The sequence below is a fragment of the Vipera berus genome (genome assembly GCF_964194415.1).
Source record: "Vipera berus genome assembly, chromosome: 2".
Taxonomy (NCBI): domain Eukaryota; kingdom Metazoa; phylum Chordata; class Lepidosauria; order Squamata; family Viperidae; genus Vipera; species Vipera berus.
The window spans coordinates 235,701,647-235,727,045 of record NC_138203.1 but is presented as its reverse complement, the minus strand read 5'-3'; the positions used below and the strand labels follow the sequence as shown (position 1 = coordinate 235,727,045).

Genomic DNA, 25,399 nt, shown 5'->3' with positions numbered 1-25,399 from the left:
TAATCTGTGCCTCTATGAGGCTGAAGAAATATTAAACTAAGGAGAACTTGTTCCCTATAGAAAAATGTTTCAAACAAAGTAGCAAGTTGGAAGGTTAGGAAATGGGCATTACTTTCACAAGTTATGCTCTGAGAAAAAAAATCAGTCATGACCATGAAGTTATGACTATAATTGGAACCATAACCCTGCAATGTAAAGATTACAATGTAAATGTGACATAGCATTAATTGCTAAATTGCTGAGAGTATAGATTGTATGAAGATTATTTAATACTGCTAAAACGATTAGAGTAACATACAAAATGGGCACCACAAAGAACCACAAAATGGGTTTCTTTTTTCCCAAGATTAGTTTCAGCTGGTATTGATTGGGGTGGGATGATTATTTCCCGCCCCCTGTTTTGTGAGGTGATATAGGATTATATTCTTTCCCCCCTCCTTTTCAGCGTTTGTATGAATTGGGTAAGGTCATCAGCCAGTTTGGGTTAAGATTGGGGTTAGGGTATCATTGGTACCTTAATAATGCTCTTTATGAGTTCAACCCTGGATCATTTCAAGGTTTTATGTCAGTGCCTAGAGGTTTTGTGGATTTGGATAGAAAAAAACTGTCTTCAATTCAGTCCTCCCATGAATACAGAATAACAGAGTTGGAAGGGACCTTAGAGGTCTTCTGCTCCAACCCACTGCTCAAGCAGGAGACCCTACTATACCATTCTGGGCAAATAGCTGTCCAATCTCTTCTTTAAAACCTCCACTGATGGTGCACCCACAACTTCTGGAGACAAGCCATTCCACTGATGAATTATCCTCACTGACAGGAAATTCTAGGTTGGATCTCTCTTTGATAAACTTCTACCAAGTGGTTGTGAGTGTTTGGGCCATCCAGAACTGGGGATGTTTTGTCTAACCTTGGATGGGGTAGCACTTCCCCATTTAAGAGTGGTGTACAATTTAGAGGTCTTCCTGCACTCATAGCTCTTGCTTGATGAATAAATGGCAACTGTGATCAGGAAGCTTTTGTCCAGCACTATCTGGTATATCAATTGTGCCCCTTCCTCAATTGGGAGGGCTTTCAGAAAGTCATTCATGCTCTAACCATTTCACAGCTCGGCCTTGCAATGCTCTGTACATGGAGCTGCGCTTGAAGATCACCTAGAAGCTTCAACTGGTCCAGAATGTAGCTGTGTGGACAGTGATGGGCATGCTTTGGTATGCCCATGTAACACGTTGCTTTGTGAGTTTTATGGATTGTCAGTTTGCTTCCGGGGTGATTCTAAATGTTGGTTACCTATAAAGCCCTACATGGCATAGGGTCTGATTACAGGTAGTACTTGACTTACAACCACAATTGAGCCCAAGATTTCTCCCCAAATCTGGGTGGCCCCTGCCCTGCTGGTATTTGAAAGGCCTTGCCCAAAACTGAAATCCTTTTTAGATGATGTGGGTTTCTTTTTGCTCATATCTGGCTTCTTTTCTTTTATTCCTTGTTCTTATTTATTATTATATTGTTTTATTCATTTTAATTTTATTCTACTTGTGAACCGCTCAGTGATGGAGGTCCTGTAGTATACAAATCTCCATCTTTGAGAGAGATGGGCAGTTCATAAATGTGAAAAATAAGAATGAATGAATAAATAAATAAATACTGTAACAGTACACATTGTCAGAAATCAACGATAAAAGAATAACATTTAATACAATAATGAGTTGAAGGCAGTGTATTTCAGAAGTCACTGACTAATTTTTCCAGTATTTCATAGTAGTACTGGAAAAAATAGTCAGTGGGTTCTGAAACACACCTTCACCATTGCCAAAACGTACACAGGTAATTCGCAACTTACTACTACAACTGAACCCAAGACAATTAGAGAAGCAAGACAGTTATTAAGTTTTGCCCCATTTTATGACCTTTCTTGCCACAATTTGTAAGAGAAAGTGTAGGAGATGACAAGGCTGAGCCTGAGGAAGGGGTCAACCCACCATCAATCCTTAAGTAACACCAGCTGCCTGCAATTAGTGCAGGTTCACATCCCACCAGGCTCAAGGTTGACTCAGCCTTCCATCCTTCCGAGGTAAGTAAAATGAGGACCCAGATTGTTGGGGGCAATTAAGCTGACTTTGTAATAATGCCGCTTGTGGGGTGCGTGAAAGCCCTAATAAGCAGGCATATACATAGCATGCTACAACTTTCTTTCTCCTATAAGGAGTGGAACTGAAAATCAAACATCATACTGGTTTATTTACCGAAGATAGTGTATTTTCTGATATTTCCCATGAAGGCTTATCAGAAAATGCCAACACCCATCAGGTTTTTTCCCCATTTATGGTATAACATATATCAATTCTCCAAAGAGTGGTAATCATTGCGTTATCAGTTATGTGAAATTGGATATGTGATTCAAGAGCAGTTGTATATTTTTTGAAGCTTTTCCTTATTTTAAGAAAAATTACTTCTGAGAACCATCAACATTTTCAAAAAAAAATCTATTTCAAAATATTGGTAACATTATTTTTAATATGTCAAATACTTGCTAACATAATATCAATCAAGCTAAAGAAGGGCAGTGTAAAGCTTTTATGATTGGCAAACCATTTAGCAGACCTACGTACTTTGTAAACCCAGATTCTTTGAGGTAAAGGTCCCTCGTGGGCAGCTCAACTGGTGATCACATTAATGCACTTTCTAGGCATGCTTTGTCATTGTCTTTTCCAGTTACTGATTTGCTGCATCCTGAGGCCCCATTTTGGACTTGTTGCCATTACAGATTTGAGCTGTAGCATCTACGTAGTGAATTTCTCTGCTTTTAGATGTCTGATTGCCCCTTTCTATTGGCACGTGGTTTTACTGAGCTTTTCACTTGGCTTGTTTGTTTTCACTTCCAAATATTTTGACAGATGATTAGACTGCCAGAATTGTGACCCAACATCTTTATAGGTTCATGAAAAAAAAGATCAACTGAATGGATTAACCTTTTTTTTAATTGGGACAGCAGCACCAGAAAAAGAGCAGTAAAAATCTATACCTGTCCTTTGGACTTTGATCCCTGTCAATAAATTTACTTTGGTGTGTCAGATCTTTGATTTCAATGAAAACCAGATCATCAAGTCTTCAAAAAGACTTAACATTTCACAACTAATCAGCTGTGCTATGATTAAATTAAAAGAGTAAAACCTTAAGGAGTTTAATCATGTTTTAATGCTATGACATTGGAAATCTGTTGTGTTTGGGTTTACTCCCAAGTAAATGTAGAAAGTAATGTGGTAAAAGTAGGGAAAGGTGATCCAAAGCACAGATGAACAGGTAAGGGTCATTCATAATTTATCTATACTGGGAGGCTGGACTTCTCAGAAAGTGATTTAACTGACAAAACTGGTAAACATAATTTACCAGAAAGCAAATAATCACTCAGAAAACTTTCTATTTGTGGGGCCTAAATATATTGCTGCCTAGGATGCTGAGAGCTAGTACTTTCCTATGCAACAGAGAAAGCTCGGCATTATTTTTTAATCAAAAATGTATTTTTGTATTTCTGAGATGATCAGCCAGGGAAAGGTTATGGGTATTTACATAAAAATGCCTCCTTATATCTATCTATCCACCTATAGTCCACACTGTAGCTACATTACAGCCAGTGTTAAAGCAGAACAAGATACTTTTCAATGGCCCAGGTCTTTCTTTTCAAGAAAGAGAGGGTACAAAGATACAGTTTAAATTAGAATGCCTCGTTGCCAAGAAAGAAAGATTTATGCTTTCCAGTGTACTTTATTCATTGAAGAATTACTAGGTTTAATGTAGAGAGAGGGGGAGAGCTGATAAGATAAAATACTGTTATTTTTACTATGATAAGATAACCAAAGTGTCATTATAATTAAGAACAATGATCCCTAGGATTTATAGGTTCCAGATATACATGAGAAAAACTCTATTATTTCTCTCCTCAACCCTTCTTTACAATATTTATCACAGTAACCTAACTAACTACAAAGAACCGAAGGTGAGTTTGTAGTAAGAGATAATGATATTTAGAAGGGAGGGAGTCTGTGTGGCCAATATATAATAGCCGCATCCCATTATGCTTGGTTTCTCTTCCAGTTGATGGTTTCATCCTGGCTGCACTCACCTTAGAGATTTCTAAAAAAATGACTAGAGAGCTCAACAGTGTGTCTCTGACCGGACAATTGGAAACCTTTAATTGAAGATCACAGTTCCCTGATAGGCAGCAAGTAAATTTAATAAAAAGGGTGCTTGATGCAGTATGCATGTCTTCTGCATGCAAAGCATGCCATCTACCATGCAGTAACCATAATGATGCTTCCCTTAAACCCAGAAGGAATACAAATTCAGAATAGCAATACGGTAAATATTTTAGGGTTTGGCCGCTGCAAAACTTTATAATTATTCTAAATAATATTTAAGTACCTTCCTGATTTTAAAGAAAATATAGGATAATAAATATTTTTTCAGTACTGTTCCAGTTTCTCATCTCCATAATTCTATGCCATTCAAGTTATTCTTGATTAACAACCACGTACTCAGCAACTGTTTGAAGTTACAAGGGCTCTGAATGAGCAGGGATTACAACCAGTTCTTGAAGTTCCAGCTATTCCAGCAGCTTGTGGTCATATTTTATATCCCGCCTTTATTATATTATTTTTGATCTGGAGATTTGGCAATCAGCTCATGCTTATGATATTTGCAACATCCCCTGGTCACATGACCGTGATTTATGATCTACCCTGTCAGCTTCTCACAAATAAAGTCAATGGGGAAGCCAGCAGGGAATTTCTCAAGTTCCTCAGATAAGTCTCCCCCACCCATGCACCTTTCCCCAGCTCCTTTGCCTTGCACCTTGCCAGCTACCCACACACTCTTGCACACCCTCTCACAATTTGCTCCATGCCTCTCCAGCCACTTGCATACCTCATGCTCATACCACACCTTTCCAGCCACACAAGCACTCTTGGGCACCCATCCTAAGCCCTGCTACACTCACAAGGCACCTCCCTAGCCACTTGTGCACTCTCTCCCCTATGGCAGCAGCCACCCCAAGCTCAAAGCTTATTTGTGCTCACGTCTTCATGACCACCCATGTGTCCCCTCACTCCTTCTTTCATCCGGTAGCAGCCACTTCTGTGACTGCCAGCCTGCTTGCAAGCCGCCTGAGTTTTGCAACATGTGATTCCCACTGACTTTGAATATTGGAAGCTAGGAGGAAGTTTCAAGAAGGTGCTTGCTTAACAACCCATGGTCCTTGTTTAATGACAACAAGGGGGACTACAAATGCTTCCAGTTCCCCATTGCTGTTGCAACTCAACTTATGTAGGATAGTATTATGTAGGATTAGAAATGCAGAGTGATTTTTTTTTCCTTTCTACAGTGAAGCAAAAAAAAAAGAGAACAGCATCTTTTATAATTATATATTAGTGTGTTCCATAACAATAGCGCTTTTCCAGAGCCATACAACAAGACTGATATAATCTGACAAAGGAAAAATATTGCTGTTTGATGGATGAACTTTTTATGATTAAGGGGAAAGTATTGGTTTTACTCCAAATTCCTCTTCTTTGTTTTCATTTAATCACAGACAGTTCTATGCTCTGTTGTTTCTCTTTCACCACAATGTCAATAAATGCAGAGTGGGATGATCTAAAGCCAACACACGTGTGATTGCACAGGATTCCCTACAGACCAATATGCATCCAGCTGTTAGGAGATGTGTGGGTGGTTCATAATGACATCATAGGATCCCTGGTAATTCTATAAATCGTTCATTAACTACAGCTATCAATGCGCCTGAGGCAAAACCTCCAGAGACCTGAGAAAAAGTTCAAAATTAAATTATGCTGATGTACTTTAAAAAGAGGGATGATGCCCTAAGAAAATAAACTGAGGATGGAAGACAACCCATCTTTTTCCTCCCAACAGCCAAGAGGAAGAAGCAAGCAAGATGTGCAAATGGCAGGAATTAGTCCTGGGAATGAGTAGGAACAAAAGGCAGAATCTAACTGTCATCTTGCAAAAATAAAAAAAACTGTGATGTTGTGGTTTCTTCTAGAAAACTGATGTTGATGTGTGGGAATGTAAACAGCCTGTGTAAATGTGTAAATAAACCTCATATCACAAAACTGCAATGTTGGTAATGACCTACAAAGACCTACATGGCATGGGTCCGGAATACCTTAGGCAGCACCTGCGGCCGGCATCAACTTCCCTCCACCCAGTTCGCTCCCACAGAGAGGGCCTCCTCAGGGTGCCACCGGTCAGAGAATGTTGACTGGTGGCCCCCAGGGGGAGGGCGTTCTCTGTGGGCACGCCGGATTTATGGAACCATCTTCCGGTTGAGCTCCGGATGGCACCCGACCTCCACTCCTTCCGGCGCGATCTAAAGACTTACCTCTTCGAACAAGCTGGCCTGGCCTGATGGGATGGGGTTGGGTTTTATTAATGTGTTTTAACTTATTTTAATGTGTTTTAACTTATTGTAAGAATTGTGGGCATTTTGTTTAATCTCTTTTTATTTTTGTATTTTGTCTTTTAACATATACTGCCCTGTTCACCACCCTGAGTCCTTCGGGAGAAGGGCGGTATACAAATAAAATTAATAATAATAATAATAATAATAATAATAATAATAATAATAATAATAATAATAATAATAATAATAATAATAATAATAATCTCTTATACAGGGAGAAGTACTAGAATCTGTGAATTTCTCATATGGAAATGAACTGCTTGAATATCTTATACAGGTAGTTCTCGACTTAGAACAGATCACTTAGTGACTGTTCAAGGTTATAATGGCACTGAAAAAAAAGTGACATGACCCTTTTCACACTTACGACCGTTGCAGCATCCCCTTGATCACGTGATTTAAACACATCTCAGTACATCGCAGAATCAAAAACAAATTTCTTGGTTAGTGTTCTCGAACCCCAGATGTACTTCTGTCATCATAGTCACTGACTTAAAAGAGCTTGCTTAGTGAGTGTTCTAAGTTACAACATCACTGAAAAGAGTATTTCACACTTATGACTGTTGCAGCATCCCCATGGTCCTGTGGCTTACATTTGGATGCTTGACAACCGGTTCGTGTTTAGGATGGTTGCAGTGTCCCGGGGTCACGTGATCACCTTTTGAAACTTTTCTTTACTCAGGAATTAAAGTGTTGAGTAAATGAGGGTAAGTCTGTTAAATACTGCAATGTATGGCAGTGAAAGTTGGACCATAAGAAAGGCTGAGCGCCAAAGAATTGAGGCCTTTGAACTCTGGTGCTGGAGAAGACTCCTGCGAGCCCCTTGGACTGCAAGGCGATCAAACCGGTCAGTCCTAGAGGAGATCAACCCTGACTGCTCTTTAGAAGGCCAGATCCTGAAGGTGAAACTCAAATCCTTTGGCCACCTAATGAGAAGGAAGGACTCACTGGAGAAGAGCCTAATGCTGAGAAAGGTTGAGGGCAATAGAAGAAGGGGACGACAGAGAATGAGGTGGCTGGATGGAGTCACTGAAGCAGTAGGTGTGAGCTTAAATGGACTCCAGAAGATGGTAGAGGACAGGAAGGCCTGGAGGAATGTTGTCCATAGGGTCGCGATGGGTCGGACACGACTTCGCAGCTAACAACAACAACTGTTAAATAGGCCCATACGGAATTGTAATTATAAACAATTATTTTTGTATTTCTCCACATGGTTTGAGTATTTCCTAACATTTAGGCACAACAGATATACTGGATGCTCTTAGTGCACAATTGCTAGAATTTTGTTAAAGAATATGAAAACATGCTGTGTTAACTACACCAATAATTACTAAATTTAAGCCAGAATTACTGAAGGGAAACAAAATTAACATTGTCAAGATTTAAAAAAGGCAACCAACAGATGCAATGAAAAGAAGCTTGTAGTCTGTACTTTTTTCCTGTGTATTCAGAGTTTAATGCTATTTCTATTATTTACAGAAACCTACTACAGATTTAATAGGCTATTTAAAATTTAGCAATTAGAGAAATTATAGAATTGGAGCAGAACTGCAGGTTAAATACAACTGACACAGCTTCATAATCTATTGTTAATTTTATTAAATATTTCATTAGACGGAGAGAAGGATTTTTATTATGCATTCTGGCACTGTACTATATTCACATGTGAATAAATTATTAATTTATCAAAGAAAATCCAAAACAAATTTAGAAGAAATGTATACAGCTAGTCTGCACAAAGCCAAGTGTCCTTTTCTGTCCTTTGTTTATTACAATTGTGAAGAAATAAGACATCTGGGTTAATGCTAGCACAATTTGGATTATTATAAAGAGAAGCCTAAGAACGTGTATTTTAAAATAAAGCTTCTGCTCACAGACACACATTGCTAATACACAAAGTACATACAGAAACAGAGCATACAATATGCCATCAAGACTTGGAAAGGATTTGAAGGTAGGGCATCAGATGTAAATACTAGGTCAGCCTTTCAGAACCAAACAGCCTCTTGAAGAAAATAGCAATAGCACTTAGACTTATATACCGATTCAGTGTTTTACAGCCCTCTCTAAGTGGTTTACAGAGTCAGCATATTGCCCCCAATAATCTGGGTCCTCCTTTTACTGACCTCGGAAAGATGGAGTCAACCTTGAGCCGGTGAGAATCGAACTGCTGGCAGTTGGCAGAATTAGCCTGCAATACTGCTTTTTAAAACTACTGAAGTTTATACCGAATCTCAGCCACTAATGCAGTCACTCACTCCACAAGGAAGAACAGCCAATAAAACTGAAACTGTGGTGGGAAGGGTATGAAATCTTAGTAGAAAAGGATATGGATAGAAGCAATTCAAGACAGACCCCTCAAAAATGTGGGCAAGACTAAGGAAGCAAGAATTCCCCAGATTTCAGTTCAGGTATTCTTAATGCTAAATTCAGAATTTGGGAAAGGGCAATAGGAATTTCCCACTCTTTTTTATACTAAGTTAACGAAGGCAGAGCTTCTTTACTATAATATGCTTTCCCCAGATTTCTGCCTACCTAGGCTGAATTGCCATTTATAAGATTACTGACTTACCCACTGCTACATTTGCCATTCCTTTCTCAATCTTCCACAACTTCTCCCATTAAGAAACAATCCTTTCACAACCAAAGTATGCTCCAAAGAAAAAAAACACCCTACCACGTAATGATTCTATCACACATCTGTTTCCATGTCCATAGAAGGTGCCAACATGCAGTAAAATGTTGCAAAGAATGTTTTTATTGTATATATGCATATGGTGGGAGTTGGTGTGCTTTTCAAGACCTTTTGTTTGACATTGTACTGAAAGTAAGGATTAGAACTCCTCTGAATTTGGCAATAGTTTCTATCTTTCCTTGCAACAGCTATGTTGTAGCCTCTCAAGAGGAAGGCTTTTGCAAACCACCAAAGACTTGTAGACGAACATCTGGTTAATCTGTTTGGGTGGGTGGGGGATAATGTTTAAAACTTTTAAACTTATTTTTTACAAATGGAAGAGGAAAGGCTACTCATTATTTCAGGAGCTCAATGAATTTAAGCGATTGGGAAGTTTAAAGTGAATGAGGATTGATTTATTCTGCTATTGGGTATCCTGGACTGAGCAAAGGTGGATTGAAAGTGCTGGCTATAAAAAAGAAGTGGATATTATAAGCTTTTGCTTGCAAGATTCAGATTTAAAAGCTCATGTGTTCTTCTGTTCCTTGTGTCAGTGGTCTGCAAGGATGAGAAACACCCTTGAACTTAAAGTGGATTGGAAATTATCTTGTGACTCATCAACCACACCATTCTTACAAAAAAATAGATTAGCCCAAACTTATTGTGCTATTAATAGAAGAAGCATAGAAATAAAAAATGAAATTAAGACACTCATTAGAAGTCAGTGGCTGGCGGATTTCTGGTTTTGCGTCGTGGCGAGATGGGACGCAGGAAGGCAGAGCTCTGCCTTCCATGCCTGATTTCGCCCTGCTAGAGGTCCTGAAAAGAACCTAAATTCACCCCGAAGAGGCGATGAAGAAGAAGTGGTGCCTTGTCGATCACAGAGAGATGGAGGTCTCTCCATTCAATTCAAGGAAAGCCCTCTAAATCAGCAGGGGAAAGACAGCTGGCCATTAGCTGCTGACAACCGAAGAACAAATGCATTAATTAGCACACCATAAATAGCATGTTTGGACTGGGTGAGGATATTGATCCTTTCTTTACTATTTTACAACTGAATTTCCTTGGAAAGGCTCCCAAGAAGCTTAAAAACTCCAGATGTGAATGGAAGCGGTGTTTTAATTTTTTTATGGGGAACAGAAATGTACAATACTGAAATGAAAGTAATACAAAACTACAATTTTGATAAATCTGAGTACTGAGATAAATTGTTAAGACTTTCTCTTTGGAAAAAAATTATTGAGGTGAAATATAAGAAATATAAGAAATCAACCCTTTGTTTTAAGAGTGGAAAATAGACTTTGAATAACATCTAGTGGTGGTTTTGAGTGCAGCACTATAACTAGATCCTTGGCTGCTTGGTGAATTTCAGCTTAAGGGAGAACAGCTGGCAATAAAGAAAAATATTTTGGCATATATACGTTCTTGGACTATAAATACCTACTGAGCCTGGACTTTTAATCTCAAGAGCTAGTGGAGAGAAAGAAAAAATTGACTTTTGAGTATGTCTGGCTGCAGGGAGGTTGAACATTTTGAACACTTGGAACATTGTGGATTACAACCTTGCCTGACTGACAATTTTCAGGATACTTGAGAAAAAAAAATTACTATAAAATAATGCTATTAGGACTGGATTATAAAGGCTATACATAAAGACCAAAAAACAAGAGGAAATTTTGTTCCATTCTTACTGAGACTGGTGATATAGAGGATTTCTAGGAATGATGCCTCAAGAAAAAACAAATACCTTTCAGAAGGAAATACTCTCTATGCTACAGCAAATTCAGCAAAAATTATTGCACACAGAGGACATAAAAAAGAAAGAATAATGAGGCTAAAGCAGGGCTTTTCAACCAGTGGCACAGGTACCACCTGTGGTACATTGGTACCTGGCAGGTGGTACGCGACCATCCTAGAAAAGTGGTAGCGGCAGAGGGGAATGAGCTGAACTGGTGGCAGCACTGCACAAGCCTGAATGAGAGATGGCTGGAGCTGCAGGATCAGCTCTTCTTCGGGGCTGTCAGGGCTCAATGGAAGCACCAGGTTCAGCGACAGACTCCAGCTGGAGCTTGGCGCTGATCCTGGTGCTTCTGCTAAACCCAGAAGAAGCGCCAATCAGCTGGAATGTTGCAGTATCCCCAGGGTCATGTGATTTACATTCAGATGCTTGGCAACTGATTCATATTTATGACAGTCACTGTGTCCCAGGGTCATGTGAAGTGACCAAAACCTGCTGCAACCACCCAGCAGAGGGGGGGAAAATAAAAACCAACCCCCCCACCCTCGCTGCCAATCCTCAACAGAAATCCTCACAATAATGAAAACCTCGGACAGGAGACAGAGCACCGCCGGGCGGGCAGGCAGGCAGGTGTCTTGCTTGGCTCTGCCTTGGGGGGCACTTTTTTCAGTGCCATTGTAACTTCGAACAGCCACTAAGCAAACTGTTGTAAGTCAAGGACTACCTGTACTTCATCACTTTTTTTCCTTTTTTTTTTTGGTCATCAAGTTTTTGACACCTTGCTAGGCGACTGGTGGTACTCGGATGTCGCCATATCCTAAAAGTGGTAAAATTGAAAAGATTGAAAAGCCCTGATATAAAGGACCAAATCACCAAATTGAGGCTACAACTCCCAGAAAATGACTTCAAAGTATGAACAAATAAACTAGAAATCAGAGGGTGAAGCAGAAGAAATAGATCTAGAGATGGAGGATATAGGAGAAGGGAAATATGGACTGCCATACACAAATAAAATACTCCAACTTCCTTTCTTTTCTTTTTCTCTTCCTTTCTTTTCTTTTTCTTTTTTTATATATTTAATAGTAATAGTGTTTGTAGTTATCCTATATGAGCTAGAGAGTGATAGATTTTAGAGTTTGTGGTTGTTAGCATTTGGATGTTTATGATTGTTTTTTTTTGTTTTTATACCCTGTACTTAGCTCTGGGAAGTCGGGGGGGGGGGAGGGGGGAGGGGTAGGGAGGGATGGGTATGGGAGGGGGAGGGGGATTGTTAAAGATAAAATGTATGTTAAAACTTTTCAATAAAAAAAAATACTCCAAGACCTACCTATAACAATGAAAATACAACTCTTTCTCCAAAATACACCTGATGACAAGGAAGAAGATTCTAGAAAATGGAACAAAGAACGGGCAGGGGAAATGTCTAGGGAATGTGGATGGGTGGAGTTTCCCCCCCCCCCCAAAATACTCTACCTAAATTGTCTTTCTCATGCCAAGCAGCTTGCACAAAAATAGAAAGAAAATTCTTCGGCAATTTATTATTATTATTATTATTATTATTATTATTATTATTATTATTATTATTATTATTATTATTATTATTATTTATTGAACTTATATACCGCCCTTCTCCCGTGGGACCTGGCCTGGAAAGCTGCTTGGCAAAGGAAGAAACCGAGTTTTACTTAAAAAACAGAGAACTTGATCTGATATCAACTGGGAGACAAATTCTGTAGCAAGTGGAAGATCTAACAGATTCCTGACAAACCTAGCAGACAACTTTCTCTCCCAAAAAGTACAGAAGGGAACTAGGGGATTAGCCATATTGGATTTAATTCTCACTAACAGAGATGAAATGATAGAAAGTGTCAAAGCCACAGGAACCTTGGGGGGAAGTGATCATGCAATATTGGAATTCAACATTATGGAAGCACAAGCAATAGAATACAGCCAAACTAGAGTCTTGGACTTTAAAAGAGCTAATTTCAATAAACTTAGAGAGACCTTGGGAAGAATTCCATGGATGAGAATCCTAAAGGGGAAAACAACTCAAGAAGCTTGGGAAATTTTAAAAAGTGAGATAATAAAGGCCCAGTCTAGCACAATACCAACAAAGAAGAAAAATAACAGTTTTCAAAAGAAACCAGCATGGCTGCATAAAGAACTCTCTGATAAACTGAAAGATAAAAAGGACAAGTATAAGAATTGGAAAAAGGGGCACATAACTAAGGCAGAATATCAGCAAACAGCCCGTGCCTGCAAAGATGAAGTGAGAGAAGCTAAGGCTCAAAATGAACTAAGGCTTGCAACCAAAGTCAAAAATAACAAAAAAAAACCTTCTTTCAACATATAAGAAACAAGAAAAAAGTTAAGGAAATGATTGGTCCATTAGTGGGAGAAAGTGGCAAGAAGGTGACAAGCAACAGGGAGAAAGCAGAACTAGTTAACTCGTTTTTTGCATCTGTCTTTACACAAAGGGAAAAAACAGTCCAACCTACCCAAACCAGTGCCATAAAAAACAGAATAGAAACGCAAGTTAAGATAGGCAAGAAAATGGTGAGCACCTGTCCAGCCTAGACGAGTTCAAATCACCAGGACCAGATGGATTACACCCCAAGGTTCTCAAGGAACTGGCAGACGTGATCTCAGAACCACTGAACTATATTTTTCAAAGACCCTGGAGCACTGGGGAACTACCAGAGGACTGGAAGAGAGCTGATGTAGTTCCCATATTCAAAAAAGGGGGAAAAATAGATCCAGGAAACTACAGACCTATCAGCCTGACCTCAATACCTCGGAAGATTCTGGAAAAGATAATCAAACAACAAATCAGCGAACACCTTGATGCGAACAAAGTTATCACTAAAAGCCAACATGGGTTTGTCAAAAACAGATCATGCCAGACAAATCTTATTGCATTCTTTGACCAAGTGACAAAACTAGTGGACCAGAGGAATGCTGTAGATATAATTTACTTGGATTTCAGTAAGGCATTTGATAAAGTAGATCACAACATACTACTTGATAAGTAGTGGGTTAGATAGCATCACCACCAGATGGATTCGTAGCTGGCTGACAGGCCATACTCAGCGTACTCAATGGAACTGCATCTACATGGAAGGAAGTGTGTAGTGGGGTGCCCCAGGGCTCTGTTCTGGGCCCAGTGCTCTTCAACATCTTCATCAGTGATTTGGATGAGGGGATAGATGGGGAACTCATCAAATTTGCAGACGACACCAAGCTGGCAGGAATAGCCAATACTCCAGAAGATAGCCTTAAGATACAGGAGGATCTGGACAGACTCGAACACTGGGCACTATCTAACAAAATGAAATTCAATTGTGAAAAAAGTAAGGTTCTACATTTAGGCAGGAAAAATCAAATGCACAGGTATAGTATAGGTGGTACCTTGCTCAATAGTAGCAACTGTGAGAGAGATCTCGGAGTCCTAGTGGACAATCACTTAAATATGAGCCAGCAGTGTGCTGCAGCTGCCAAAAAAGCCAACACAGTGCTAGGCTGCATTAACAGAGGGATAGAATCAAGATTTGCATGAAGTACTAATACCACTTTACAATGCCTTGGTAAGGCCACACTTGGAATACTGCATCCAGTTTTGGTCACCATGATGTAAAAAAGATGTCAAGACTCTAGAAAGAGTACAGAGAAGAGCAACAAAGATGATTGGGGGACTGGAGGCTAAAACATGTAGGGAACAGTTGCTGGAATTGGGTATGTGTAGTTTAACGAAGAGAAGGGTGAGGGGTGACATGATAGCAGTGTTCCAATATCTCAGGGGCTGCCACAAAGAAGAGAGAGTCAAGCTATTCTCCAAAGCACCTGAAAGCAGGACAAGAAGCAACGGATGGAAACTAGTCAAGGAGAGAAGCAACCTAGAACTAAGGAGAAACTTCCTGACAGTTAGAACAATTAATCAGTGGAACAACCTGCCTCCAGAAGTGGTGAATGCTCCAACACTGGAAGTTTTAAAGAAGAGATTGGCCAGCCACTTGTCTGAAATGGTATAGGGTTTCCTGCCTGAGCAGTGGGTTGGACTAGATGACCTCCAAGGTCCCTTCCAACTTATTATTATTATTATTATTATTATTATTATTATTATTATTATTATTATTATTATTATTATTATTATTATTATTATTATTATTATTATCTATCAGAGGGGGCACTATCTGTTTAATATACTTGTTTGGATATGGTTAAAAAAACGGATGACCCTTAGATATAACTATATTTTTATAATGGAAGATATGATTTAAAATTAAAATAGCATTTTTTTTCTTTTTTTGATATGGGAAATTTGAAAATAAGAGGATTGGTATGAATATTTTTTTTACCTGTATAGATGTAATTAACATTGAGAAAATCATAACTGACAAAGATACTTTAAATATTGATGGGAACAAACTTTAATAAGAGCACAAAAAACAGAATATTGACTTAGGAATTGATATTATTGTTACTTCTATAATATTAGTAAAATATGATGAAGATGTCTATATCTAACTTTGTATACATCAATAGTATTAAACATTGTAATTGTTTAATGAGGGGAAAAGGGGAAAAATATGGGGAAGAAAGGAAGATCAAGGAAAAAATACTGGATTGTGCAGTACTGAACAGATTTATATTGAAGAAGTTAATGTTAAATATGTGCACCCAGACAACATGTTCTTTACTAGCTTTAAAGATTGTAATTTTAAAAAATTAATAAAACTTATAAAAAATCAGTGGCTTGCTTCCTTATCAATTTAAATTTAACAGAAAGTTGTTTTATCATTTTTTTCAAATAGAAATTCCTTTCATTTATGCAAGTCATCTACTAATGGACTTGAGATATATTGATAGCACGGGTAAAATAGATAATAATGCAGTAAATAAACATAACAATGACAATAATTCCATAGTGAATCCCCAAATGCTTTCCAGAAAAGTAGGGTTGTTGTTTTTTTCTGCAGAGAAGGCTATTCCATAGGAGAAGCCCCCAGACATGATGCCTGCAGTTATATCCACTCCTATTATACCTCTTAATAATTTGGAACTCTAAGCAGTCTCCGCTGCTGTCTGACCATGAAAAAATGAATGGCTGCTGTAATGTATTGGCCTTAATTGCTGTAATCAGTTGAATGATTGCTTAACGACTGAGTTGTTTGAAACCCAGACTGCTTGTCTCCAGGACTGGGAATTGCCTGGGAATTAATGCTTTAATTCTATTGGTTGCCGCCTAGTGGCACCCACTGAGCAGAACCGGCAAACGGCTTCGTTTTCCAGCCCGGCAGAACCTGCTCCCCAAATGGACTTTGGCTTGGGTCTACTGGTACAGGCCAGCCAAAGGGACTTGGGTCGACCCGAAGCAAGCGGGTCTCAAAGTCCTGGTTTACCCAGCCTGACAGGCGAGCTGGTAGACCGGGAACCTCCAGCAGCTTTGAGACATTCCCAATGGATGCGAAGGCCGCCTAAGTATTTACAGGACTATGTCAAGCATTTGAGATTATGAACTATCTAGGGGGAAGGGGTGTAATGTATTGGCCTTAATTGCTGTATTCAGTTGAGTGATTGCTTAACGGCTGCATTGTTTGAAACCCAGACTGCTTGTCTCCAGGACTGTTAACTGTGTTTTTGTGCGGGAATTAATGCTTTAATTCTATTGGTTGCCGCCTAGTGGCAATCCGTATAAATTGTAGTTTAGCAGCAGTTAGTGCTGCTTCTGTTGTTACTGAATAAACATGTTGCTGTTTCACCACTCTGCCTCATTCAATGTCTCACCGAACCGAAAACTTAACAGCTGCAAATATTGTATCTCTACAAACCAATCTATAATTCAAGAAAATGAAAAGATAACTATCTGGAACTCAAATATTCTTTCTATATTGAAATTGTCTATCTTAATTAAAGGTAATTCACTTTCCAAAGTTAAAGACAGCTATTTCTAATAAACTTAGCATTTCAAAAAAGACAAATGGTAACTAATATTTCCAATGGTATTCCCAGATGGGTATTATTAGAAAGAATATTCACAGACAGATTTGAAAATTGAATGACAGCTATGCAAAATAGATGATTAAAAGTAGAAACATAAACAGAAATATAAGATGATAAATTTCTTTTGAAAATAAAACAATGAAATTTCCTAATAATTCAGTTTCATTTGTTTAAATCAAATAATTCATAAAAACAATGTACTTACAATATTGTAAAAAAAAACCTTGCATATACTAAGCCTACACGTTTCCAGTTATTGCTGGTTAGATGATGTTACAGAATAAGCCTCTTTATAGTCCTAACTTTGTAATACTGTTCATCAATATCAGATATGAGATTTTAATTCTGATATGATATTAGTCATGGATTTCACCCATTTTACCAAATCACAAAAGCAAATGTCCCCCTTTTTTTAGAACTGTACTACTGTTCTGTCCATAGAACTACTGTCTTTGTAAATTAATCTATCCTATAAATAGAATATCACATCAAATCTTAGAGTTGCAGTATTTCAAAACAGTCATCTATACTTTAGTGATATTATTATTAGACTACCTGAATTGCATTCCTCACACAGTGATCCCTGAAGACAGTGCAGAAGCTTCATCTGTTATAAAAATGCAGCAAAGAGGCTGCTACACACTGCATAATCCGGGGATCATATTCTCTTTGTGCTACACTGTTTTAAACTTTTAAATCTCATCTTAGCTTCAAAGCCGATTACCCAAAACGGCCTATCTCAACTTTAACCTCCCCAGGCTTCAAGATCAACAAGAAAGGCCCACTTAAACCTTTTCAAAGGCCTATTTGTTGCCAGCACAAGTGAAGGGCTCCAAGCCGTGGAACAGGCTCCTTTGAGAACGGCTCTTAGCTCTCCCTCTTCCCACTGTCAGGGAAGTAATTAAGACTTTCCTCTTCTGCTAGGCCTTTGATTATATGTTTGTTAAAATCGTAACAACAAGAACCAATCCACTGGAGAGCCAGTTTGGTGTAGTGGTGAAGGTGCTGACCTAGATATCAGGAGCTGGTAAGACTTCTTTTAGGCAGCTGGATGACTTTGGGCCGATTCCTCTCTCTCTCATCCCAACCCACCTCACAGGGTTGTTGTCGTGGGGTAAAAAGAAGGCAGGAGGATTAGCCTTGAGTTATATAAAAATATAGAATTAAAATGTAGTATAATCATCATCTCACCCAGCCATCGAATCATTTTCTTGAGCCTGCCCTTTTTGCTTGCTGATTGGTGATCAGAGAGGGAAAGCTAAGAGGAAATTTGTGGGTCCCTCACTGGCAGGACGACAGCCTCGCTGAAGACATTTCCCCCAAGGATTGTGAGTACAGGAAGCAATGGAGTCATGTATCCATCCTTTTAAGATGGCAGCAATAGCTGTCTCTCAATATATGCCAAAGTTGTAATGAAAAAGCCTTTAACATGGGTGGCGCTCCGCTTTAACAAATAATCTGTGTCTTAAAATTTGTGGCCAGCATGCCTAATGAGACTGGAATTTCAGAACAGATTAACTGGAGGCTAGCTTTATGGTGTGACCTTGTAAAACATCCAGCGTTGTGGCAGAAGAAAGATCTGTCTCTAATGTTTAGACCGGGTCATTGAAGTGAATAGATCACTAAACCACTCCAAGTGATATATGCTCAAGGCAGGGTGCAAGTTGCCAGGAGTATTTTAGGATGAGGCGCAGAAGGAATATTGCAATCTTACTGTTCTTAACACTGTACAAGCCTGCCTTTCTGCAGGAAGTTGAGCTCACATCTTTGCAAGTGTTTGGTCTCCCATGGCAACCTATATGTCCAGGAATAAAATAGTATGTTTTACTTATCCCCAATTCAGCCTTTCTGATAAACTATTAGGATCTAACAAGGAGAGATGGTGTTCTTTCCTGCCCCCACTTTGTGTTCCCTGTGAACTGTTAGAGTCGCATCTCTACCTAGGAAGCTCCGTCAAACCAGGTTGTCTGCTGCTTTTGTTCTTAGCGTTTATCCCACTTGGTTGCAGTATCTGCTTGTTTTTGCATTGTGCTTACCTCGTCCTCACCGCAAAGCTATCGATGCATGATGCAATGAGGGTTTTTGTTTTCCCGCTGGCTTGTTGCAGATGGAGTGCACAGTGAGCTTTCATGCAAAAGGGAAGACTAGAAGTCAGGCTTTCCTGCTCTTAGTTCGGCATCTAAACCCATATGCCATGCTGGCTTCTTCAGATCAGAATATCTATAGTAATTCAAAATGTTATTAACAATGTTATCTCAGTGGGAGTCTTCTATGCATCAAGAGTTGTTTGAGAATCATCATATCCAGGCTTTGATGAGGGGGAATGGAATCTAGTAATGCTCCTCTTTTAATGTTGAAAACATTGTTAACTAGAGGAAATATGTTCTTGTGAAAAGCTTAATGTGGGATTTTAACAGATGGATTCCTCAGATAACAGCATTGGTGTTCATCTATGTGTACAGCATAGAATTGGTGATTGGATTCTCAAAAGATTCTTATTGGACTGTTTAAAGAAAGTTACAACATCATTTAATTACATTGGATTGTATGTAAGAATTTTGGTGGATAAAGATTGCAAAGTTTCTTTTATTAACCTTTTAATATTATTTAAACATTACAATGTATTCAACATTGTATGAATTATTAGCATATATATAAAATGGATATTGTGTATGTCATTGTAGATATTATAGTACCATTAGAAATTAGGCAGAAATATTAAAAATAAACCTGCTGCAGTATCAAAATATTCTTTGGTATTAAGCTTTGTAGTGGAAAATACACTATATTCTTCATAATTATTGTTCAGTTGGAAAATAAAGTCATTCATTCATTCCACAGCTTTTGTAACCCATTCCAAGCCACAAACACTGGGTGGCATATAATAGAATAAAAATGTTAAATTAAAAAACAAAGGAAGACAATACAGTTAATTTAAAAATGGTAGCTATTATATACTGTGTTCGTCGCTTGATTGACAAGACGAGGCAAGTGAGTTCAGCAAGAATCATTCTTTATTTGCTTACAGGAACTGAATTGAGAAACAGGGCTGTGAATGCAGCTATTTATACCTTGGCCTATAGGTGGAGGCCAATATGTTTAAAGCAACCTATTGCCGCCCTAGAAGCAGCCAATGGCAGCACTGGAGACGGGTTGTCTGAGGAGCTGGGAGCCATTAGCCAGCTTCCCTGCTTAAACAACCTTCCAGCAATTAACCCCACGTGATGCTCTTTAGTAAGATAAAAACCCAATACATTACAGTAGCCATTAATGGTAGGCATTAAACATTCATTCTGATTAAAAACATGGTAGGGCACTGTTGTTTGGATGGCTTCCCAAATTGCCAAGAAGGAATGAGGTTCATAAATCTGTGGGAGCACCGAATTTGGTATACAAAGTCCCAAACAACCTAATTCCATGTCTCTGGGGCAGTGTTCCAACCACTGGGTGGATTTTCTGTTATAGTATAACTACATTAGTATATATTTCTGATGCATTTGCTCAAAACATTTACTTCCTGTAGACCACAACTGTTTTTCTTTCTCCTTTCTAGGAATAAAATGATGAAGGAATTTCATTCCGACAGCTCTCAGATGTACAAATAGCTATTTTAAAACTCCAATAAGCACCAGAAAATACTTTAAAATATATTCCACCATGGATTTCAAGGCTGGAGGTAAAAGGAAGCAGCAGCATAGTTTGAATTTACTAGATCAAATAAAATATATGAAAGATTTAACTGAAATGATTGATGTGGTGTTAGTGGCTGAAGAAAAAAAATTCCCTTGCCACAAATTGATCCTGGCTGCTTTTAGCCCCTATTTCAAAGCAATGTTTACTTGTGGGTTGATGGAATGCACACAGAGAGAAGTTGTGCTACATGACATAGCAGCTGAAAGTATATCTGTCCTTCTGCACTACATGTACACTTCTGAATTGCATCTCACAAATTGTAATGTACAAAATGTGGCCATTGCTGCCTTTTTTATGCAGATGGAAGATGTGTTTACTCAATGTCAAACCTACATGATGGATCACATTGAAGCTTCCAACTCTGTAGGGATCTATTATTTTGCAAAGCAAATTGGGGCAGAAGAACTATCTGAACGAGCCAGGAAATATTTGTATCAGCACTTTACTGAGGTGAGCCAGCATGAAGAAATACTAGAGATAGAAGCTCAGCAACTGCTAAGCCTGATCAGATCCGATGATCTGAATGTATCCAGAGAAGAAAGCATCTTGGACTTAGTCCTTAGATGGGTTAACCACAGTCAGAAGTTGCGTGCAGATCATCTCATTGAGCTCCTGAAGCAAGTAAGGCTGGTACTTGTAAGTCCTTCGTTCCTAGTGGAAGCTCGGAAAAGGAACACAGTGCTTCTAAGTAATTCCCAGTGTATAGATATGATTGACGGAGCCTTAGAAACCATGAAAAAATCCAATCAACTTTCCCTCAGCCTTCGGTATGGCATGGAGACCACTACACTTCTCCTTTGCATTGGCAATAACTCAGGGGGAATCCGATCAAGGAAAGGTAATTATGCGGAGGCCAGCTTCTGTTACGCACCTCTAACGGGAAAGACCTACTTCATTTCCTCTCCAAAATATGCAGAAGGCCTTGGCAGTATATACACCGGTGTGGTTACTGAGGTCAACAGTATTGTTGTTGCAGGGGAGGCGAGTGCTGCCAAGATGTCTAGACAAAAGACCAGGAAGATTGAAATATATAGGTTTGTATCTGGGGCGGGGGGGGGGGAGGCACTAAGACAAAAATATTCCTATATCATTTCCGCTCCACAACACTTAAAATTACAAAGAGTCATATAGAAGGAAAGATTCAAGCGGTATGTGTGATTTAAAGTTTTTCCTCTAAGCCTATGATAGAACTTCTAACATCAAAGTGGAATTTCTAACATCAAAGTTAACCAATGAATAATCTTCCTTTGGGTTCTTTTCTAGATCAGTTGTAATGATGGAAGACAATCTTAACTAAATGCAAAAATGTTTTGGACAATTCTAAGTCATCAAAGCTAAAAACCATCGTGAAGGGATTAAGTTCTTGTGGAATATTTTTAAGGGTTGGATGGAATCCTCCACTGTTGTTTTATAAACATTCCATTGGCTTCTAAATTGACTGAATACAGCATATACTATATTGATATCTATATATATTTAAAACAGGTCTGTCAAGCAGAGTTATTTCAAGTTGTGAATGAAATAATTAGGTGTTTGCTCATTTATTAATGACACAATGGCAAGGTCTATAGTGCCCTCTAGGTGCCAGATATAATGCTATAAGCAACTTCTTTCTGGAGTTATTTTGCCCTTATTCAGTCATGGGGACAATAAAAATGTATATCTGTAGTACTTTCATTCTGTGCTGCCTTGTTAATATTGAAGGAAAATGAAAAGTATAGTCCTTGCCATACATTCTGCTAAAATTCAGGAAAACTGCTTTAAATACATTTGGTTAGGATTGAGCTTCTAAGGCTATACATATGCATTGCCAAGTCAGATTTTGCCTTTTAATGAAAAAAATAGCAAGAAAAGGGAATAATCACCTTGAATTGCAAAATGGGCAGCAGATAAATTTAATAATAATAATATTAAAAAATAATAATAGAGGGATTTTCTAGGAGGAAATTTTCTTTCCCGATTTCATCTGATTTCTTAATGATGGGTATACCCCTAGTTATGCCCCAAGGTTCAACACTCTTTTTTTTTTGCAGATTTGTAGCACAACTCAGCTCTTAATGTAGTGACATAAGATCTTGCTGGGTTAACCATATGCTACCCTGACTGTTGCTGCTCTGGTTAACTAGCATATTTATTATCTATATGGAAGAGCATAGGAAGCAAAGAGAATATTTTGAGAATGCTGATTGGGTGATGAATAGCCAGTAGTGAAAGACATTTCCCACTATATTCCTAATATTCAGGCACCTCTCCGACATAATGACTGATCAAGGCTAAAATAATTGGGGCAAGGGGGCAGTTATGTCCCCAACTGTGTGGGTGGGTAGAGAAGGAAACGGGATAATAGTCAGAAAAATTACCTCTATAAAATCATAGACTTGCCAATTTATGCCATTGGACTTTTGTCAAAATTCAAATTCTTTTTTAACCCCATGTTGAGCCTACTTAAGAATAAAAGCTGTACTTGAGGAGAGAAGGTTAGGTACAAATACACAGGTAAACTATTATAATGAAAATTCTAATATGAGGATTCGTTACAGGTATGAGGGTCATGGAAATCGATTTTGGGAAAGCCTGTGCACAGCGCAGTTTCGTGAACTGTATGCTTTAGGCACTATCCATCATGATTTATACATCATAGGAGGTCAAATGAAACTGAAAAACCAATATCAAATTACCAATATTGTGGAGAAGTACTCCATGGAGCAGGAGAACTGGAGAACTTTGGCCCCGCTCCCAGTGCCGCTGGCTTGCCATGCAGTCGTTGCTGTGAAAAACAGGCTGTATGTCATCGGAGGATGGACCCCACAGGTAAGGAACGTTGCTAAGCATTTCAGGACATGGAGTGCTCTCTGAAGCCATTGTCTGTGCTTGTTAAAGCAGCCTTCGCAGTTGGAATGTAACTGCAATCATTGCCATTCAGAAAAATTACAAAAGCTACTGCTGATGGATGTGCTTGCTTTCAGGCAGCTGGGCAATATCTCTTTTCTCTTGCAGTTTTTTTAAAAAAAATCCTTTTGGCTTTTGGGTCTTAGTGCATATGCTGGATCAGTCTGTGCATTCAGTCAATCCAGTTACTGTCTGCTGTAATTGGTAAAGACTCTTCAGCCTCTCTCTAGATGATGTTTGCCGCTGGCTGCCTCTGAGGCTGAAGAATTCTGACTTACTCAAGATCAAGCAGTTATTATTTAGGAGGGAAATAAGATTTTAACTGGACTTTCCAGTTCATTCTCTTGACTAATGCAACACATCAATTCCAACTTTAGAAGATGAAAATTACTTTGGTTTGGAAGTCACTGAGGGGGAAGGAAACTTTGTCTATGTGGCACACATTATACCAGAAATATTATTTGCCGGCACTTGACGTGATCTTATTGATGGACAGAGAAAGATAATCTGCCTTTAAAGGCAGACTTTGAGATTCATTACAGAGAAAGCAGGAGAGCCAAGCTGGTATAGTGGTTAAGGCATTGACTAGAAATCAGGAGACCATGAGTTCTAGTCCCATCTTGGGCCACTCACTTTCTCTCGGACCTAGGAAGGAGGTAATGGGAAACCTGAAAAAGAGAGTGGAGGAACCTGTCCATGCAGTCTCCATGATTTGGACACAATTGAATGGATGAAAAAACCCCACAATGCAAATTAACAATTACTCTGGCTTCTTCTAGAGAGGTGATTTCTAATGCTGTTCACTGATTGCTCTTCTGTGGTAAATTAGAAGTTGGTTTTAAATACATTTTGCACATTATTGAGAATACTGCTATTTTTATATGAGGCTTGCCAGACTGCCAAGCTATCTATTTCTTGTTTGTCATTAATATTGAAATAAATTTTGAATACTTCTGAGTCATTTGTATCTTTTCAGATATATGTTGATATTCCTAACAACATAATCATGAGCATGTGTATATTTTTATTTGTCCAAAATTATCAGAAAACATCAAACACTCTTTCACTGCAGTTATGCAGTGTGAAGTAATAAACATCTGTTCATCTTGCCACAAAAATTGAGTAACTTACTAGCCATCTCCTCTCTGCTCATAATACAAGTATTTTATTAATGCACATTTAGCCACTAATTTTCAAAGGAAAAGCCTTCTGAGAGACTGCTCTGTGAAAAGTGAGGGTTAGGGAAGATTGATTATTAAAAAATTAAATTAATGTCCTTGGTCACAGAAACTCTATAACCATGGTGACATAGCAGGAGAACTATGTTCTTGGGGGACTGCAGTGACGGTTGTGGCAACGCAGCCAAAGAAAACCCTACAACCTTGATACGAAAGCCATTATAAATGTCCACATGCTTGGTATTATGTTATTGTAATGTATTGGAATTTACTTGAATTGTTTCACGTGTCTGTTTGAATGCTGCTTAAGGCTGCTCAATTGGTGTGTCTGTGTAATGGTCATTGACTAGCCAGACTTCTTGACTAAAAGAGGTTCATTGGATGATTTGTGGTTGGAATGGGTTCCTTTTAAACCTATTGGCCACCACCTAGTGGCCGACCATATAAGTAGCTGCGCAGAAACCTCTGTTTCAGTTCTGTTCCTGTTTGCCTCAATAAAGCAATGTTCCTGTTTGCAACCTCTCATCTCGCTTATTGCCAGCAAAGAACTCACTACACAACAGTTATATCCTAGCATTTTCCCACAAATCCAGGGCCTGCTTTTTTTTTCATTGATTGTGACAGGAATAGACTGACTGGCTTGTCCCCAAGCTGACATTGTGGGCCAAGACAGACTGACTGGTCCAAAGTCACCCAGCTCTTTTTCATGTCTAAGATGAGACTAGAACTCACAGTCTCCTGATTTCTAGTCT

The 25,399-nt window shown here is 38.7% G+C and overlaps 1 protein-coding gene across 1 annotated transcript in view; it reads left to right on the top strand.

The window, feature by feature from the left end:
- KBTBD12 (kelch repeat and BTB domain containing 12) overlaps positions 1-25,399 on the top strand; it is an 87,676-nt gene that overhangs the window by 405 nt on the left and 61,872 nt on the right. The window contains exons 2-3 of the mRNA XM_081317728.1: positions 20,441-21,614; positions 23,121-23,391. Of these exons, the coding sequence (XP_081173854.1) occupies positions 20,545-21,614; positions 23,121-23,391 (1,341 nt within the window). The 5' untranslated portion in view covers positions 20,441-20,544. The remainder of the gene's footprint in view (positions 1-20,440; positions 21,615-23,120; positions 23,392-25,399) is intronic.